This window comes from Oreochromis aureus, linkage group 17 (assembly GCF_013358895.1).
Source record: "Oreochromis aureus strain Israel breed Guangdong linkage group 17, ZZ_aureus, whole genome shotgun sequence".
NCBI classification, from domain to species: Eukaryota; Metazoa; Chordata; class Actinopteri; order Cichliformes; family Cichlidae; genus Oreochromis; species Oreochromis aureus.
This window is the reverse complement of record NC_052958.1, coordinates 35588258-35608674: the sequence shown is the minus strand read 5'-3', so window position 1 is coordinate 35608674 and position 20417 is coordinate 35588258. Positions and strand designations below refer to the sequence as shown.

The 20417-nt window shown below is 42.5% G+C and overlaps 1 protein-coding gene across 1 annotated transcript; it reads right to left on the bottom strand.

Moving 5' to 3' along the window:
- Nucleotides 1–508: 508 nt before the first annotated feature.
- Nucleotides 509–19723, bottom strand: pik3cg (phosphatidylinositol-4,5-bisphosphate 3-kinase, catalytic subunit gamma). Its single transcript, XM_031753400.2, has 24 exons — nucleotides 19559–19723; nucleotides 18272–18491; nucleotides 18016–18187; nucleotides 17649–17911; nucleotides 13638–13724; nucleotides 13445–13545; nucleotides 13162–13331; nucleotides 12890–13077; nucleotides 11046–11153; nucleotides 10841–10925; nucleotides 10327–10756; nucleotides 10109–10207; nucleotides 9897–10032; nucleotides 8249–8314; nucleotides 7984–8127; nucleotides 7076–7157; nucleotides 6226–6329; nucleotides 5927–6073; nucleotides 5753–5843; nucleotides 5483–5613; nucleotides 3344–3455; nucleotides 3055–3212; nucleotides 2848–2929; nucleotides 509–2616 (listed from the first exon to the last, which is right to left on the bottom strand). The coding sequence occupies exons 2-24, from the start codon at nucleotides 18482–18484 to the stop codon at nucleotides 2417–2419; spliced, it is 3369 nt and encodes a 1122-aa protein (XP_031609260.1). The 5' UTR covers nucleotides 18485–18491; nucleotides 19559–19723; the 3' UTR covers nucleotides 509–2416.
- Between the last annotated feature and the right edge of the window lie 694 nt (nucleotides 19724–20417).

The window sequence follows — 20417 nt, the reverse complement described above, 5'->3', positions numbered from 1 at the left end:
TCAAGATACCCGTTTGAGAGTTTTGTGACATGGTGTGTTATCCCACTTGAAGTAGCCATCAATAGATAGGTACACTCAGGCAGGCTTTTAAACAATGCTTAGTCGGTATTAAGGGGCCCAAAGTTTACTAAAAACATATCCCCTACACCACTACTCTACTACCACTAGCAGCCTGAATTGTTGAGACAAAGCAACAGAGATCCATGGACTGATGTTGTATATTGCCAAATTCTCACCCTTTCATCTGAATGTCGAGGCACGAATTGAAACTAAGACCAGGCGACATTTCCCTGTCTTCTTTTCTCCAATTTTGGTGAAACGGTACAAACTCTAGACTCTGTTTCCTGTTCTTAGCTGATATGAGTGGCACCTGGTGGATTCTCCTGCTGCTGTAATCCATCTCCACCAATGTTTGACATGTTGTGCATTCAGAGATGCTCTTTTGCACACTTCTTGGCTGTAGTGAGTGTTACTGTGAAAGGACATGACTTACACTAAACAGCACAAACACGTTTCAGTCCTTTTATTGTCCGGAATCAACGTCTACAGGCATTTACACGCACAAAAAGGCTTGATTACAAAACATTCTTTCTGCTAATAAAAAGAAGAAGAAAGTTTTCCATCTTTCCAATAATGTTTTAATGCAAACTTTTAAAAAACACTGATTGTCAAACTACTGCTTTTAACTTTCTTTTAGCTTTTATCTCCAACATGGATACATGGATACCACTCATATGGATAGACAAAACAATCCCACTTCCTGTTTATTTCGGATAAACTGCGGAAAGACAAAAGTACATATTCATACAGTAAGCTGCAACTTATCTCTGTACATGGCTGTTATTTTAAACTTTAAGACACAGCAAACAGCCATAAAACAGACTGAAACATGTTTTTAAATCATTACATAATTAGAAAAAAAAAAATGCTTCTGTATGATGCTAATACTTCACCGACCAGCACATGTCAAATGTCCCCGACAGGCCAGTGTAGCACTATGATGTCGCAGACATGCAGCTCTTAAATGTCTGTTACAGTAGGTAGATTTTCAGTTGGAAATTCCAGTTTTAAAGACATCGAACAGTTTTTCCTTAATGGGCAGTGCAAATAAAAACCACTTTCACGTATAAATAATAAGCGTCTCATCAAGCACAAAGTTGGATGTGTTATATTATTTGCAATCTCTGAAAAGGAGAATCTAACTATTTCAATAAACTCTTGGATACTAGTCAAATATATATATTAAACATTTAATTACCTGGACACTAAAACGCTACTAAAATACTCTGACCACATTTAAAACATTTTTTAAGGATGAACGTAAACATTGCAAAGATCCGATTTTTTACTGTTTGCTTCTGTTTTAAAAGCTTTCTTTTTAACTACTGCATTTAGTGGTGTCACTAAAGCAGACAGATTCAGTGCTTTTAAGACTTAGGTCACTCCTATTTTGCATCTAAAAATGACACATTTGATGTTTGACATGGTCCATTGTGCAGTGAAGACAGTCACACCTGTATTTGGTTTATCTCTCCCCTTGGTCTGAATCATAATCATAACCTTTAGCACAAAGCTTGCAGGAATGGATCAGCAGATAAAATTTAAGTTGAAGTGACATTTTGTAGACAGTGACATCCCATTATTTAGCCAAATATCTCATTTCAGATGGACTAAGCTCAGTCGCACAGGCCTAGAGACTGATCAGGCCATCTCCCCCGACAACTTCTAGTTGCTAGGCAAAACTGTGTATTTGGCAAGCGCTTGGCAAGTGGTTCCTGGAGGTTGGGGAAGGTTGCCAGGTGACATCCGCGCTGCACCAAAAATCCTCCTTGTGATTGTTTTGGTCACTTTTTGATTGCCACAGTTTCCTGTAGCTTGCATGGAAGACATCAATTTGTTTCCAAGCAGCCTTGACTGAAACTGAAAATGAGACTGAAAAAGTGCACCGCAAACAGGAAACAGGGAAGGTTCACCTTCAAAGTGAAAGTTCTGCCTTACCACTGGAACCAACACATTTCAAAAGCCCAACTTTACTTTGAGGGCAAATGTGTTCCGTTTCCGGTTTGTGCTGCACTTTTAACAGTTTCACTACAGCTGGGTGAGCAGTTTTCAAGTGTTTGCAGACAAGTTAGCATCTTCCATGCAAACTACTGCCGTTGGCTAAAGCAACCAGAAAGAGGTTTTTGTTGCAGAACCGTATATCTCTTTGAACCACTCTCAAAAACTTGTTGAGAACACGGTTTTCCCTTGTGACCAGTGGCTGTCTAATGGTCACCAACCAGTCTCTAGATGCCACAAAACACCACTTTCAAAAATACATTGTGTGCAAACATTTTAAATCCTTCTAGATTGTCTTCAGATTTTAAGACGCTTCAGTCATTGACTTTTTTTTTCATGGAATACGTCTTAATAAGTCCTAAGTGGACCGCTTCTCCACACCCTGCTTGATTCCCAGGACCAGATGAACAAACCAGTTAATCTGAACCATCCAGCCTTTCTCCCTGCAGATCTCTATCTGGTCCAGCAGGTGGCGCTGTGCCTCATCCTCACTGCGGCCAACAGTCAGGGCCTCGCGGATGTACTCGATGTCCTCCTTACTAGTCAGCTGAGGCATCCCTGTTAATGAACCAAAAATAAGTGCCTTTTTTTAAGTCAAAGCATGAGCATGTGTTAGTTTCACTTCACTTCTGTATCAATATCTAAAAAAATTGAAAATCTGTTTAAAAACTACTTGTCACTGGTGAGCCAGTCATACTCAAATTGGGTACAACTTTATGTTACCTGTGAAAATGACATTATTATTATTTTTTAATAACTGAATGTTGTGGTATCAGGAGGAGATTGTACCAGTCATGAGCATCATGGAGAAAAGAATGATGAGCAGGTTGGTGTGATGCCGAAGGGCGAGGTAAGCCTTCACGCACACGTCCTGAAACACAGAGGATGTTCATATAGACAAATGTGACTAACTGGTGTTTGCATGAATCTGCATGAATTTAAGAATGGGACGTGTGTGTTCCTGCATCTATATTGTATTGACATGGAAAAAAGCACCTGGAACTTCTGGAAGTGGGGGCTACTTTTCTTCCCCGAAGTTCCCATAACATACAGGAAGTCTGGTGTGAGCACAAAGGGAACCCACTCCTTACTGATTCCCATGAAACTCTTGTAATTCCCCAGGATGTGACCAAAGTCGATGTGGAAGAGATTCCCTGCAGAAACACAAAGGAGGTCTGTTAGTGTGGTGCCACTCGAGTTTCATTTTTTCTAAAACTAGCCCATTTTTGCAATTATTTCATCTATATTTTGTCTGACAGTGAAGTGAAAACAGATGTAAGATTACCAGATTCAGTGATCATGATGTTGTCGTTATGGCGATCCCCAATACCCAGGACGTATGTAGCCACACAGTAGCCACCACAGGAGTACAAGAACCTCTCCACAGCCTGCTGAAACTACAACACAGACAACAGAGTTTTTAGCTCCATTTCCATGCAATCATGTACTCGTGTACGACAACATCCGGGCTGTAACCCATCCAACTTTGATTAATGAGCTTCACACTAATACTGCAGCTATTTAAAACATGCACAAGGACATTCAGCTCCTCGTGAAGACCCAAGTTTAATCATCACGACTAATGCAATGGTTAAAGCCCTTACACTGACCTAAGCCTAACTTTAACTTAACCATTTAAACCAAGTCTTAAATCTCAAAGAGGTCTTTGAAAGGGGTGTGGAAAAAATGAAACACCATCACTCTTACAGTCTAAATGTGTCTCAAAGACAGATGGACTATTTCACACTATATTTTCTATATTCTGTGTAAAATTTATTAATTTTCATCTTCAGCTTTCTTGAACAAATGACTTGCGTTGCACAGTCTCCAGTTTGCATGAGCAGTTGTTATGAAAGCTCCAACACAGAATCTGCCCACTGGGAGCATGCAGAGGAACAATCACACAAACACACACACAAACACACACACACACAAACACACACACACACACACACAAACACACACACACACACAAACACAAACACACACACACACACACACACACACACAGTGAGTGTATCTTTGCATCAGTCCTTGTTTCAGAAGTGTAGCTTTCTGACTGCCTACATGTGATGCATTTTGGACACATCTGTAAATTGTAGCTTTAACAAATAACCTCAGTTACACTCTCGCCCAACAGACGCTGCACTATTAAAAGCCAAGTGAGCACACTCACTCACACACACAACAATACTGTTTTGGAAAGAGAACAGCCATAATTATACGGTGGCAGGTTAAATTGATGGTATGTGTGTGAGTCACTGCTGATAAACAAAAGCACCCAAGAAGCCGAAGGAGCAGAGTCAATGCTAACTGAGCTAGATTAGATTAGCTTAGATTTCGTTGGGAAGACTTGTACTTACGTTATATTGACCCCGTTATTTGAAACTCTGGCCATGTTTAATATGAGAATCCATTATTGTAACAGAGTTAGTGCCAAAAGTGACAAAAAGAGTAACAGGTCCCCTTTAAGAAACTATGACCTTGTAGTTACTGGAAACATAACTCGGTTTAAAAAAACCACGCAGAGGAAAAAGTGCAGACTGTGGGAGTGCAGGTGTCTGTGCTAAAAGTAGTGCACGTGGGTGCCATGGCGACAGGAAAAACTCTGACGGTCGCTTCCTTCCTCTCTCTTTCTCTCTTCAAAGTGTCATTTCCTCTGATCTAATAAAGTCTGCAAAGCTGGTCTTATCAACAAAGTTACTTAATGCATGCATTGCATGCAAGGCTTGTAAATAAAGCTTTGCTGATAAGCAACATGTAGTCAAGTATACTGATGAATTGGAGCAGGGGTATCAAATATGGGGGACAGGGACTAGAATCGGTCGTAGGGCATAAAAATAGTTTTTTTACCTGTAGTTTTACAGCTTTGCATGCTGATCACCCTTCCCCAATGCAATTAGGTAATGGATTAAAAAAAAACCTAGATGACAGATTTTTTTTTTTTTAATTTGAGACTTCTACATCATCAGTGTGATTTCTTTAAGCAATAAATTGTAAAAAAAAAAAAAAAAAAACAGAAAGAAAAGAAAAAAAAAATCCCAGGTGCACGTCACTGAGCGTCAGTTGACTGCTGACTGGCTGACAGTTCACCAGGAACGCGAGCAGCATGAAAAATCATCAAAGATGGAAAATACAGCATCAAAAGCACAGTGACATCAGTGGAGACTTCATTGTTTAGCACTTGGTTTCCCTTCAGCTCTTTGCGTGTTAGGACTTCGCTCTTCACCGCAGCTGATCTACCACAGGACAAACAAGTGCAGCCCACAGACCGGTTGTACTGCATATTTTTGACACTGACCCCATCTGACAACAAACACTCTCTGCAGGTAGATGGGCTGTCCACGACTGCCCGCAGACTGCCTTTGTGCTACCCCCGCTCAAGCGTAAAACCAGCATAAGTTGTTAGTGATACAGTACGTACCTTGTCCTCGCTGACACACTTGTCCCGGAGCCACTGGTAGAGGATTTCGTCTTTAAATGCGCCGGTGCTTCCCACAACACTCTGCTGGATGTTGGCGATGGTGGTGGCGTCTTTAACAATCTCAATCATGCCTACAGTGATGCAATAAAGACAGCGATGACACGCTATTTTTTTCTGGATTTGTCAGGCTCACATGATCAACCTTGGTTGTTATAAATGAGGGACACAGGATCTAATATGTTTTCTGTATCTCTGCAGGGAATAACCGACCTATCTTATTTCCAGTGGAGATGCAGCCATACGGTAAAAGACAGAGATCCAGCGATTCAGTCTCCCAGATCGACTCCATGATCAGCAGAATCTGAAAAGAAGGCAGACGGAGTCCTACAGAACTTTTCCTCCCACAACTCTCTCAGTCCTGTCTAAGGCTGAGCTGCTACACACCTGCAGGATGAGCATATCCTGTCTGAGATCATCACCGTCTTTGAAGATTATCCCTATGGGGTCTTTGGAGAGAGTGGTGGAGTCGGCCCGTTTGAACTGCAGCCACAGTGGCTTCTTCTTAGACGCCATCACTTTGCACTGCTCAATCTACATAAAGATAAATTGTTTTCATCAATAAATTCAGTGATTTATAGATAAGATTCCGACGTCTCCGCCCAGAAATAAGCACTCATGAGAGCTGAAAGTTGTTCTAATATCAGTGTTTATTGGAGGGCCGTGTTGGTGTGTTTGCTCCTCACCAGCAGGGCTCCAGCTCTTAGTCCTGGATCATAAGGAACTCTGAAGCTTTCCGGCAGACCAGAGGACTGCAGATTCTCCAGCTTCTGACGCAACTGAAACACCACTGAAAAACACACACTTTGATTTCTTTACATGTCTTTTCAAGTCTTAGTCCAAATTAGAAGGTTTAGAATAGTCAGAGTAATATCGACACATCAAAAAAAGACACATCCGACCATACAGTACATACATGCAACCATGTATTCATATAACAGACATGTTTTACACATGTTTAGATACAAATGCTCGTGTTAACCACAGAAAGTACAACCCAGAATAAACTGGTGAAGAACGCTTAGCAAAGAAAGGTAACCGTAGACGTTTAAAGCAAAGGTTTGGGGCGCAAACCTCAAAAGTGTGATATTCTGTTGATTTAAAACCAGTGTGGAAGAAAAAGTCAGCAGTTTCACTGTATAAGCAGGGCCAAGGCCTTGGAGGCTTTGTATTTAAAACTGAAACCATCCATCCTCTTCCACATATCCACTTTGGGGTTTGCAAGGGCACTGGAGCCTATTCCAGCTGTCATAAGGCAAGAACTGAGCTTACATCCTCGTACCCCCAGTGCATACGTTGCAGGGCTAACACAGAGAGACAATCATTCACGCCTAAACGCAATTTAGTGTCACCAGTTAACCTAACACTCCACACAGAAAGGCCAGCAGGTTTGAACTACGAGCTCTCTTATTGTGAGGCGACAGGGACGTCCACGAAGGAGTACCACTAAATTATGTTAAAAAAAAATAAGTAAATAATGCACGTTTATGCTACATGATGTAGGCTCATATTAGTGCTTCTGTTTCTGCTCCTCACCTTGTGGCGTAACATCATACTTGTCTGCAGACATGGTCTTGATCTCACGGGTGACTTTCTGCAGAGCCTCTGTCATATCCACCTGCAAGCATCAGGACTTTCTGTCAAAGATGTGTTCAAACCCAACCCCCCAAACGCCTTTCTTCTTCAACACAGCCTGAACCTTTCTAAGCAGCTTTCTCGTCATTTCATTAAGAAGTCTTCAGCAAAGCTCTTCTTTGGATGTCGGCTGCTTTTTGTTCCATTCTCTGTAAAGATTATCCCAAATTTGTACTCCATAAGACATGCTGCCACCAGTGTTGATTTTGCTGACCAACAATTTTTTTTTTCACAATTTTCATCAATGACCTCTTTTCCTCTGATGAAAAGAAAACGATAACTAAATAAAAGTGAATGCACGAGGACAGAAACTAGGATGAAATGAGTTTATGCTTTCATCAGCGAATAAAAACGAGATGAAAATATTCTGAACGGAAAATTCCAATCAGAACTATTAAGTTGTCTAGAAGGGTGGGACGAGTTTGGAAGTGATCCAATCAGAAGTAATTTCCATGTGCAGTGAAGTTAGACATGCACATTTGATCTGCCCCCAGGATCAGTACAGCTGGTTCACACTGTGTATCATGAAAACGTGAAAAAATGTCAACGCTTGGGAGGAAGAAATGAGCAGACATATGGACACGTCACATCTGATATCAAGAAAAATTTAAAAGCTTTGAAAACCGTGTTAAGTCTACTTTAATTATGACTAAAACTACATTTAAATTTGCTGTCAAAGTTAACAATGGTTGCCACTAATTTTCCCTTCTTTAAGAATGGCGTCTTCACAGCCCGTCCTTCAAACCATGCACATCACATTTTCACAGTATTATACGATTGTGGAAACATCTATAAATAGGGCGTGTCACCTGCTTCCGGAAGTCCTGCAGCATATTTTCACCACAGCCTCTGAGGTAGGCCTCCAGGAGGACAGCGTACCTCTGCTGGTAGTGCTTGGACTGAGCGATCTCACTCCGCAGGAACCAGAAGAGAAAATGACCGATACGCTTACTCTGCAAAAGAAAAACAAAAGGTGTTGTTTAACTTGACATTTTTTAACTGCAGTTATTGTCCTAGTAAAACACACACACAGAGCTGAGATGACATAAAACAGACAGACACATGTCTGCTTACCCTCAGAGCTCTCTTCAGCAGGAACCTGACTAGAGCGCTGTCATGGTAGGGCTCAAACTTGACTGCCTGCAGGACACACAAACACATAAACAAAGCAGCTAACATTATTTCTGGCAGCACAATGTGTGCTCTACAGCAAGCCTGTGTGACCTCTAGTGTTGTGCAATGCACAAAAGGAAAATGAAACATTCTTCTTACTCCAAAGCACGTGGTGGCTGGCTCTCTAACAACATCATCTGGCAGGTGAAGTTAGCAGGCTGTGTGCACACATTTATACCAGAAGAACTGCCTTTTAACAGAGGCTACAGTGTGTTGGGAAGGAGCATGGACTGGCAGTAAAGCAAGTGCAATGAAAACACAGAAGTCACTGTGCTCCAACATAACTGCAATTTAAATGTTTAGAAAAAGAGGCAGCGAGTGGTTTAAAAAGGACTGAATCCTTTTTCCTTAGAATATGGTAAAGCATCATGGAAACAGTGTATTCTTTCACATTCCCCCTACAAAGACTTTGACACATGCATGTTCTGGAGAATTTTGATGGTATAATATCTTCCACATATCACTGAGATGTCATAACAGTGCATGAAGGAAGATGTGTTTCTCCTAAAAGGCTCTTTTGTTGGCTGCGGCTGACGACTGATACAGTATCGCTCATGCAAAGCTGACCGCAGAGTCAACTAAACTCACAGCATGAAACAGTGAATCAGACGGAGCGAGAGTGTAAATGCAAAAGAGGCTTGGTCATCTCGAGCTAATATTTATTCGCCCAGTCAAATGTGAGCGGTTACACATCTGAAATCAATAATAAACATCTGTAACAGCAGCAGAGTGCGTGCTCATCAGCACCGCATCATAAACTCACAACAAGACAAAACTTGGCAGCGGCAATGTAAAGCAGGCAGTGTGTGTTTTTGCTCACCAGACAAACTGCCAGCGTATGATTAAAGTGTAGCATGTCTGCACTAGGCTATGCTAACCAGCGTGACATAGATACCAGAGATCGCCTGAATCTGACAGAGAAAACGAATGTCCAGCTTTAAAGTGCAAGCAGTCTCACGTTATCAACACATCGACACATCGACACAGAAACTGTAAAAGATCAACTTTAGCATTCAGCAACGTTCTAAAAAAATCCATTAGATTAATAGTTTTGTTTGCAAATGTGGCTTTGGCTGCCAAAAGAATACAGCAGGATACAAAATGTACCATCTGCTTCCTGGTTGTAGATGGAGGAAAGAAAAATACTGTGCAAGTACAGCGAGTACAGGTATGCAAATGTTAGCGGCAGATAACAGCTGATTTTAATGCCAGCCCACGTCAGTCGATGACTCAGCTGATACTTTTATAGCCTTCTTCGATTACGATTGGGGACTCTCACATAGGGTGCCACTTTATTAGGTACACCTCACTAGTGTTATACTGGACCTATTTTTGGTTTTAGAAGTGCCCTAATGCTTAATGGCACAGATTCCTCTGTGCTGAGATCTTACTCCCTCTCTCCATCTTTAGCTCTGAATGCATGTGGACAGAAAGGTAGGAAGGTCCTAGAAAAGAGCTGATGGCTAAGTTTTATGACTTAAGTGGTTCTTACTCAGATTAACCAAATATTACTTATATTAAAAGAAAAGAAAAAAAAGAAAGGGTGTACCTGTACGAGCTGGAGAAGATATCGGAGCACATCATCATCCTCCAGCGTCTCCAGCTTCCTGACAGCCATTGAGCGAACCTGTGCATCTGAGTAGTGGCAGTCAAGCAGCTGCATGGCCAGGCCAACATCTAGACCGCTGCAAAGGAATATTATAGTGAAAGGTGATACGGCATCGATCCACAGTACAGTGGCAGTTTGAAACGCTCTTGTACCTGGTGTCCCATGCGCTGCTGCGCTCCAGCAGTCGATGCGTCGCCAAAACATCTTCCTGTTTCCCCCATCTGACCGAGCCCAGCAGCTTTGGGTAGGCTCTAAGGGCAAGAGATTAAAAATTATATTTTCAGCACTTTGGGGCAAAAAATTACTTTATTGTCCATTTAATTTGAAAGGACAACTAACTAAATAAATAAATAAATAAACAAATCAGTACCTGGGGACACGCATACATTCGTGTCTAAAGTGCCACAGCAGCTCTTTGTCCTCAGGGCTGAGGGGATGTAGGGGATCTGTACCTACAATGGCCTCAAACTGCTTTTTCAAGTGGTTTGGCATCTCTCTCTGACCCCGCTCCCCTCCCTCCGCATCTTCACCCCCAACAGCCCAGTCCCGGCCCACATCCCGGCTCTTGGGTAGCACCACAGGGTAGCAGTATTTGTCCAGCAAAATGGCAATGGCCATGGAAGAGGCCTTGTCCGGGTTGGTGGCTGAGGTGAGCTTGTCTGCGTTGATGCTACTGCTGCTTTCCTCGCTCTTTTCTGGCATTTTCCACATGTGGAGGATAAACTCGCCCTGGCGGAGCAAGGAGCGGTGATCAATCAGGAGCAGGTTCACGTAGTACAGGAGACGACTCTTGGTCTTTCCTGAAAGCCGGGTGAACACACAGAATAAAGGATTGCTCTGCAGATGTTCAACATATCAAGTAACAGAAAGGGAAAGGACTTTACCATCAAGACTGCTGCTTCCTGCTGTACTCTCTTGATAGGAACTTCCTTTGGAATTTGGGATCTGGGGTTGCTTCCCACAGATCACCTGGGTGGGAAACGTAGAACCATTATGTAACAAAAGTATAAAAGTTATAACTTAATAAATATTTATTCTACCAACAAGCAGAGAATGATTACACCACCAGAAAGAAATTTCTGAGATTACCTGGAGGTTAAGGCGTGCCCCCTTAGGCAGATCCTTGATCTTAATGTTAAACTCCAGCCAGCAGTTCCACAGCACTTCTTCACTGAAAGTTTTAGAGGTGGTTCTCTCCTTAAAAATGTAAAAAATAAAATAAAACACTGCTTTTATCGCCTTCCAGCCTTTTTCAAACCCATCTATTTCATGTATTTTCATGTTGCTTATACATTTGTGGGCAGAAGTCATCACAGACATGAATGCAAGGGTAATTTGGAGCTTTCAATTATTTCTTTGAACTGTTCTTTTTCTAAGGTGGCATACATCTTTAGTTCAAAAACAAGAGGTGAGTGCACAAGTTTGAAATTCCTTTGGATTTTCTGTAATCCACCCTTTAAATATACATAAAGGGTCTAAAATATACATGCTCCTGCCACTAATATTTGGCTAAATGTCCCTTAGCAAGCTGCACCTGAACCAGGTGCTTTTGGTAGCCAACAATAATTCTCGCTGGATATTTGCCTATTATTCTTGGCAGAATTGGTAGAGTTCATTTTAAATTGGTTGGTTTCCTGGCACAGACCCAGTTTTTAAGCATAGTCGATGAATTTTGAAGAGGCTGAGGTCAGGGCTTTGTCAAAGCTGTTCAGGAAGCATAATGGGCCATTTCTAAACAACTGCAGATTCCAGGATCAGCAGTTTAAACAGTTGTTAATGTAAGTACATTTAGTTGGATGTCTTACTGTTTTACCAGAAGAAGACCCAAACAGTCACCCTCAGAGGGTACAAAACTGGTTTGGATGTTCAGGAACAACCCAGAAACAACCAAGGCTCAAGCTTGCTATGAACTGGAAAAGTGCTGGAACACCAGCGTCACTGTCCACACCTAAGTGAGTTTTCCACTTCCACGGACTGAAAGGCCTGTATAGTTATATTTAACTCATTCACTCAGTGAAGCAATGGGCAGCCACCAGTCCAGCACCCGGGGAGCTCAGTGGTACCTCAGTGCAGCTGTTCTAATTTCAAATGCAACACAGAACTGTTTTCTGCTAGCTAAATATGCAGTTGCTGTATTTTTTTTTTCTCTGGGTGAGAAAAAAAAAACATTAAAGTGTGACAGATGAAAGACAGGACAGAGGAAGTGACTATTTTCAAACGTTAGCAATGCTCATGCTACCAGTAGTGACAGTGCACTGACGCACCCAATCTTAGGTACACCCTACCTGGCTAGTCTCATTTTAACCTCTGTTAATATGCTAATTATCAGAAGAAGCATACACATAAACTATTACCATTTCAGGATCATAAAGGTTCATGAACCTAAAAAAATAAAATAAAGTCCAGTTGCTTTCAATTCAATTTATTTTTTTTTTATATGGTGCCAAATCACAACAGTCACCTGAAGGTGCTTAATATTGTAAGTTAGAGACCCTATGAGGACACACTTGGCGACATCTGGAAGGAAAAACTCCCTTTTAACAGGAAGAAAACTTGAGCAGAAGCGGCGGCTATCTCCCGCTGCCAGTTCGGGTAAGACACAACCTGGATGCCTGAGAATCTGCATAGACCAAAACTGGATCACAGTCAGTTAGGGAAGTTAACCTCATAATAGTATTTGTCAGATAAATGTACTAAAAATGCTTCCAAAGCCACAGCAAAATGATCAAAAGGTTAAGTTAAGTGACTTGGTTTAGCTTTGATGAAGACCAGTAGGAAGCCAGTGGTCTAAGTTTAAGTTTAATGCTATTTAAAGATAAAATAAAGGGTAAACAAAGTGTAATATATTCTATAGAGACTGCAGAGGTATAGACTTGGTTTTAAGGCTGGGCTTAAATTGTCATTTGAAAAAGTGCAGTTTTTGTCTCAATTACCTGAGCTAAAAGCTGCTGCCCGTGAAAGATGCTGGCCTCAATGTAGACAATAAACTCCGGGACTTTGGGGAGGGATGGGATGTCAATACCCAGCACCTTCACTCTGAACTTTCTGTTACAGTCCCACATGGAGATGGTGAACACCCGTTCATGGTCCTTCTCATCAATGGTCAGCTGCTCATGGGTGCCTGAGAGGGAAAAATCAAAAGATTAGGTTACAAGGTTGACCATGTGGAAAGGAAATGACTGAACAGCTTAGTTTAACTGCTTACCTGCAACTCCAGTACAGTCATCAACTTGGGCCCAATCTTCCTTCTGGACAAGATCCAGATCGGGATCAGGAGGCATCTCCAGAACCAGGTGGATTTCCTCGCCATTCTTCAGGCACTGACGGATCCAGTTAAAGTTCTCCAGAGGCTTTTCTCCGTACAGGTACTCCTCCCTGTGGGACAGCGGCATGCTTACTCTCTAATGTAATGAATAAAATAGTAATGCAACTCGGCTCTCAGTTTAAGCCGGCGGCGGCTTTCAAGCCCAACTCGACGGCATGGTTACCTGCCACACACCCGTAGCACAAAGTCAGTCTCACACACGTTGTCGGGGATGCCCAGCAAAGCTCTTTTATTTGAAGTCTTGGCAAAAAAGCTCACCAACACCTAAACAAGATGGCAAACTTTCAGGAAACTGTACAGGAAATAGGCAGAGGAAACAGTAAAGATATAAGTGGAATTCATCACTGCACGTCTACCAGTGTTGGTGTGTCATCGATGGAGACTTTGATGGTCTGGCTGGCTGTCCCTATGTGGATTACCACCAGGATGTGGCCATTATTGATCTGAGAGGAGGAGCAGAACGCAAAAAACAACTTGAAAGTCTAAATAAACACACACTAAGACATTTACTCTTACATCTTGATGCATTCTCAATCATCCAGGTAAGTAAATATCCAAAAGTTGATTCTGTTCATCTGTACGTAGTGTTTTCAGTGGGAGAAACATTTTGTCGCTCATCCAAGTGACTTCTTCAGTCTCAGCTGACTGCAGGTTTCCCCAACCTTATAAGCAGTACATTTGCATAATGACTGAAACCAGCCCACTGAAGGAACAATGGGCAGGGAGGTCAGTTCCTTCATCATGATTATGCAAATTCTCATGACCATTGATCAACAACCACTGATCAAAGACGACTGATCAATGGCCATGAGTCAGTATAACCAAACAGCATGTAAGATGGCAGATAACAGGAACCACCTGAGATTCAGCCTCAGATGCCTACAAAACAGGATTACTCCTAAAAGTCTGCAAATGAGCTCTTTAGTTAAAGGCTTCCGGGCAACAAAAATCCTCCAGAAGGCACAGCACCAGCTGCTTAATGAACGGGTGAGGCAAACAAATGTTACAATTGACATGCTAAAATCTCAACAGGAGCAGATCCGACAGAGACTTACGATGCTTCTAGATGAGAATACTCTTAAAAAGGTGTTGACTTCATTGAGAAGGCTCGTCTAGCACAGCATAAAAATTCTAAGACCAGACAGCAAAGGAAGTTTGACCTACTTGCTGTACATCGGAAACCACAGCAAAATACGGAGAGTGTCCTCAACGGCCAGAAGGGAGAAGGATGTGACACCAAGGATGTGGACAAGTGGGTGAAGAATTTGTCTGACAGACAGCTCACCCAAACAGAGGAAAACATCCTTGATAAAGGGTTGAATTTTGCTGTCACACCGAGACAAATCCCGCTAGTGGAACTGATCACAGCAACAGAAATAGCAATTCGAAACAACAATATTGCAGAAGTGGAAGCAGAGCAACTATGGACAAAGGTTTTGGCCTGTCTCAGCAATGCAAAGCTCCCAGCATCCAACATCACCATGGAGGACAGGAAGGCACTCACATCACTTGGTAATGACAACAACATTATCATCCTTCTGGCAGACAAGGGTAGCGGCACAGTTTTGCTAAACCAGAAAGACTATGAGAAAATTTTGTCACTGCTCAGTGACGAAAATACTTATGAGCCCCTGAAACGAGACCCAGGCAGTGGTTACAGGAAGAGGGTGATAGACTGTCTAAGCAGTTAGAACAAGACAATACTATTGACCAGACCTCATACCACAGGCTATACCCAGGGGAATCTACACCAAGTCTGTATGGTTTACCGAAGATACATAAACAGGGTGCACCTTTAAGACCGATTGTCTGTATGATCAACTCGGTCACCATGGTCTCGTACGATGTTACATCTCTCTTCACTTGCATCCCAGTCACGGAAGCGTTGGAGGTAGTTCATAAGAGATTACAGGATAACCCCAACCTCAGCAACAGGACCACTCTCAGCATCGACCACGTGTGTTTGCTTTTGGAACTGTGTCTTCATTCCACCTACTTCACATACAAGGGTCAGTTCTACAGGGAGAAACATGGGTGTGCCATGGGTTCCCCAGTTTCACCCATCATGGCCAATTTGTACATGAAAGAAGTGGAAAAGAGGGCTTTGTTATCCTACCCTGGAACACCACCAAGTCATTGGTTCAGGTATGTGGATGACACCTAAGTGAAAATCAAATCTCAGGACGTACCACAATTCACGGATCACATTAAGTCGGTGGACTGACACATCAAATTCACCAGGGAGGATATGAAAAGTGGCAGGTTAGCCTTCTTAGACTGTGAGATTTCCATCAGTAATGGGGGAAATCTAAAAGCTGATGTGTACCGGAAACCTACGCATATGGATCAGTATTTAAGGTTTGACTCTCATCATCCACTGGAGCATGAGAGTCAGGACGCTACAACATAGAGCCAAAACCATCCCCACAGACACAGCGGCCAGGGAAGCAGAAGAACATCACATCAACAAGGCCCTGAGTAAATGTGGTTATCCCAGCTGGACATTTGTCAAAGCTGGGAAGGCGCCTAAAGAAAGCTCCAGCTGATCCAGGAGAGAAGGACAACCGCTGACTAAGCGAAAACCTGTAGTGATCCCGTACGTGTCAGGAGTATCAGAACAGTTGAGACGCATTTTTTTCTAAACACCGTGTCTCTGTAGCTTTCAAACCCCAAAACACGCTGCGCCAAAAATTGGTCCACCCCAAGGATCGGGTGGACTCACTGAGTCACCCTGACACAAACAGAGTAACATAGTGTAAGTAACTGTTAAGTGCCAGGAGGATTGCCAGGATTTATACATCGGGGAAACCAAAAAACCTCTGGCAAAGCGAATGGCACAACACAGAAGAGCTACCTTGTCACGCCAGGATTCTGCAGTCTATTTACACCTACAGGCCAGTGGACACTCTTTCAATGATAAGGATGTACACATCCTGGACAGGGAGGAACGCTGGTTTGAGCGCAGAGTCAACGGAAAGACCATCTCTGAATCGAGGAGGGGGCCTAAGGGTACATCTCTCGCCATCTTACAATGCTATGATTGCAGCCATTCCCCAGCTCTCTGTGAATGGTACTCATGGCCATTGATCAGTGGTCTTTGATCAGTGGTTGTTGATCAATGGTCATGAGAATTTGCATAATCATGATGAAGGAACTGACCTCACAGCCCATTGTTCCTTCAGTGGTGCTAGTTTTAGTCAATATGCAAATGTACTGTTTATAAGATTGGGGAAACCTGCAGTCAGCTGAGACTGAAGAAGTCACTTGGATGAGTGATGAAACGTTTCTCCCACTGAAAACGCTATATCCAGATGAACAGAATCAACTTTTGGAGGGTCAGTCATTTACTGGAACATAATTTCTAATTAAGACTAAACTAAGAAATTCATCAGACAGTTGAAAGTTCAAGTTCAGCCTGTTGATCTGCAGTTTTCCTGATGCACTATTTTCCTGATCACATTCAGAAACGAACATCGCTGCTCTCATTCTCTGCCCTGTTCTCCAAGCAAATCACTCCACAGTCAGTGTTTTTGAATGAACTTTGAAGAGCCTGGGGTCTCACACTGGTAGTAATACGCTCCAGGATCCACTCATCTGTCATTACAATCACACAACTAGGAGGCAACTAGGTGCATGCAAGGCTAGAGGAGGTGGTTTCTGTAGCAACAAACATCCCTGTCTATCCTGCAAGCTCAGGATGGTGAAGAAAGCGGCTCTTTAGTGAGCTAACTAATCCAAGTCACATTTTTATGTGTGACTACAGCTTTTTCAGTCATCAGCACAAGCACAGACTTTACAACTCAAGAAGAAGAGAGAACAGACAGATGAAGCACAGAGCTAATACTTTTTTTAGGATTCAAAATGAATTAATGTGACTGAAGCAGAAGCTGTAGCTTCTTGTTAGTCCATTTTTTTTGAAAAACTGAACAAAGGATTAAAAGCACATAACCTAGCCTGTCTGTTTGAAGGTCAATACATAAATCATGGGTGTCAAACATAAGGTCTGGGGGCCCAAATTGATCCAGCAAAAACTCCAATCGGGCTCACTGGACAGCTATGAAAAATGTGAATGAGGACCTAAATTTTGGATTTTTAAATGCAGGTTCAAAACTTTTTTGTTTGTTTGTTTGGTTTTTTACAGTGTGCCAACAGTATTTTTTTGTAATTATATTTTTTGTTTATTAATAAAACTTTTCTACTTTATAACTATAGGAAAACGTCTACATTGTTTTGCAGAGACTTTCACTGAAGTCTGCAGGGCTTGGAGTTCTGGGTCAAACCTTGCATATGCATATAAGTCATGTTGAACTGAAGCAGTTAAAGCTAACAGTGCTAACTGTGTTGTACTATTATAAACACACACACACCTTGGAGAGCAGGTGCTCAGGCAGAGGCTTGCAGGTCACCCAGGGGTCCATGGAGTAGAGCTTTGGGTCACGTTCCGACAGCTCTATGCGTCGTGGGGTCAGCAGCTTCCTGCGTGTGAACTCCAGCTCGTCATCATGGACGTTGCTGACGTCAGTTACGTCGTAGCCAATCAGGTAATTCAGGTAGCGCTGGTACTCCACAGACTCCTGTGAGGGCTGTGGGCGGGGCACCAGCTGAATCCGCCCCACATCCTTCTTCAGAGCTTTTGAAACAAACGAACAAATAAAAAACAAACACATGATTTTTACATCACCACTACCATCACCAGCTCAGAGTCTGATCGTGGGTAGAAGTGGGTCGTGGTACCTCTCCAGTAGCGAATGCAGTCTAGCGTCTGGAAGACCTGGTGCTTGTCGTAGATCTCGCAAACGTTGCCCTTCTTCTGGTACAGCAGGATGCAATGGTCAGGAGAGAAGCGCTGGTAGAAGTCAGGGCACAGGTTCGAAGTCACTGCCTTCATCCACACCTGGGCTTTCACCTGTGAACGAGGCGCAGTGAGGATTTAAACATTTACAACAGACAGTACACGGGTCTGAGAAGAAAAGGAGTGAACGAGCCGGACCTGTTCGACGGTCCAGTTCCCGGCCACGTCCAGCTGCAGAGTGTCGGAGCCACTTCCACCCCGCGCAGCTGTGGGCAGCACAAACTCGACAGTGATCTGATCCATGGAGTTGGAGCAGGACGAGGTTATGGCTTTCTTTCTCCTCCTCCTTCGGCTCTCTTCTCGTGGCACTTGAGACTCTTCGTCGCTCACCTGGATCTGCTGCCTGTCCATCGCCTAGCTTGAGGAGGATGAGCATATGGAAATAGGAAGAAAAAAATCCAACGCGCTGGTGTCATTAATTTGTAATGAGCCCTTCCCTTCAATAAACTCTGAAATTGGAAACATGCTGTGTTTCCTACTGATGCTGGAAGCTGAGACGGGCCACATTTGGCTGGTGAAAATATAAAATACCAAAGCATCTTCAAAGACAGACGACTCAGAGCCATCCCGGCATCCCAGCAACGCCTCCTCATGTCAGCAAAATGTCGTGTCAGCAAATTTACCCAGAGTAACAAAGACTACAACTTCAGACTTCTAACTTTTTTTCCATTTATTCACATCATAAATTCAGTTTACTTCTCTTTTTTTAAGATTCAGTTTTAGATTGGCATACTTCCTAAAAGTTGGTATCAGAGTTCCCAAGAAAAATTCAGTCAGTCAGTGCAGAGGCAGAAGCAGTAATCAGCCCACAGACTTTCAATGTTTTACTGACACCCTCCCCCTCACACAAAGCTCACAGCTCTCTATAATTAGACCTATACAAGAATATTAAACTTTGCAATCTAAATTTTACCTCTACCCACACTTCAGAATCAGACACTGAAAATAAACACACTGAGGGCGACTGCATGTACTGACACCGCTTTTGGGAAAGTAAAGATTTACCAAGACGGCATCACTCATATACCTCATTAACAACTAAATACTTTTTCATCTTTTTACCCCTTTTCTTTCAAATCATCTTCACTGGCTGACGTGTTCAGGATTAAATGGCTGGAGTTTCCCTTCTGCTTCTGTCACATCAGCAGAGGAAGCTTTGAAAAGCAGGAAGCAAAACTCAAAACAACATGGATGTGATTAGAAGTGGCTTTAGTGACAGTCTGCTGTTTTGACGACTGTGTCATAAACATTTAAAAACACTTTAAAAGTGACCGTGGGGCATTTACTGGTGGGGATAGTTCAGCCTGTATTTAACATGACCACAGCCGAGCAGGGTTGGCCTGTGGTGTAACGGTACAGCTGCCGCAATAATCGAAATGAGAGGCGGTAATTCTGTAAAATAAAATTTAACCAAGGCGGACTCACCAATGAACGAAGATGGCAACGAAGTCCGGAGCTTTGGACAAAAGTTTCGGCATTTATGCGGAAGGAGGAGACCACGGAGCAGGGTAAAGGATACTTTCAAGCTAGTGTGCACAGTTTGGGGTTAAGGAAACGCGGCGCTTCTACTCAGAAACTTTGTCAAACTCACCGGCCAACTTTTGCCCAGTCAGAGCCACACCGACACTTCCGGCTTCTCTCCAAAATAAAATACCATTAGGCTACACCATGATCTCATAGACCAGTGTAGGTATAATATATGCAGTCAATGACATAGACCGGCCAAGCTGAACACGCTTTCTGCAAAATACGTAAAAAAAAAAAAAAAAAAAAAAGGTAAAGGTAAAGCATTTAAATATTATGGGGAAATTTAAAAAATCTTTTTTAAGAGGGCAAACTAAAGTGAGGAGTGTTTAGAGGGAGCATTTAAGAGCTATAAAAGCAATATTATTATGTATATTTGTTATTTTTATTATTATGCATGCTTAATAAAGTTGCCTAATTAAGTTGGTGCTTTCTGGCATCAGCATCATGCCTGGTCCGATGCTGTAGAACTGCCGTTGTTCACTGCCCTCTGGCGGCTACAGTAGGAAACTACTTCACTACCAGTGCATGCGCTCGTGAGAGTTTCAGTAATACATTTGTGAAGGAATAAGGAAAAAAATGATAAGATCCGAATTTTACGAATAAAATATGTTGAGCTACCCACTGTCGTTGTGGCTCCATTCTGAATGACGGAAGAACCGAAAATAGCATATTACTAACTGAAGAATGAATTTGATTGTTAGATAAAATTCATATTTAATTTCCGTTCATCCTCATTAGATATATCAGAGCGATTGTT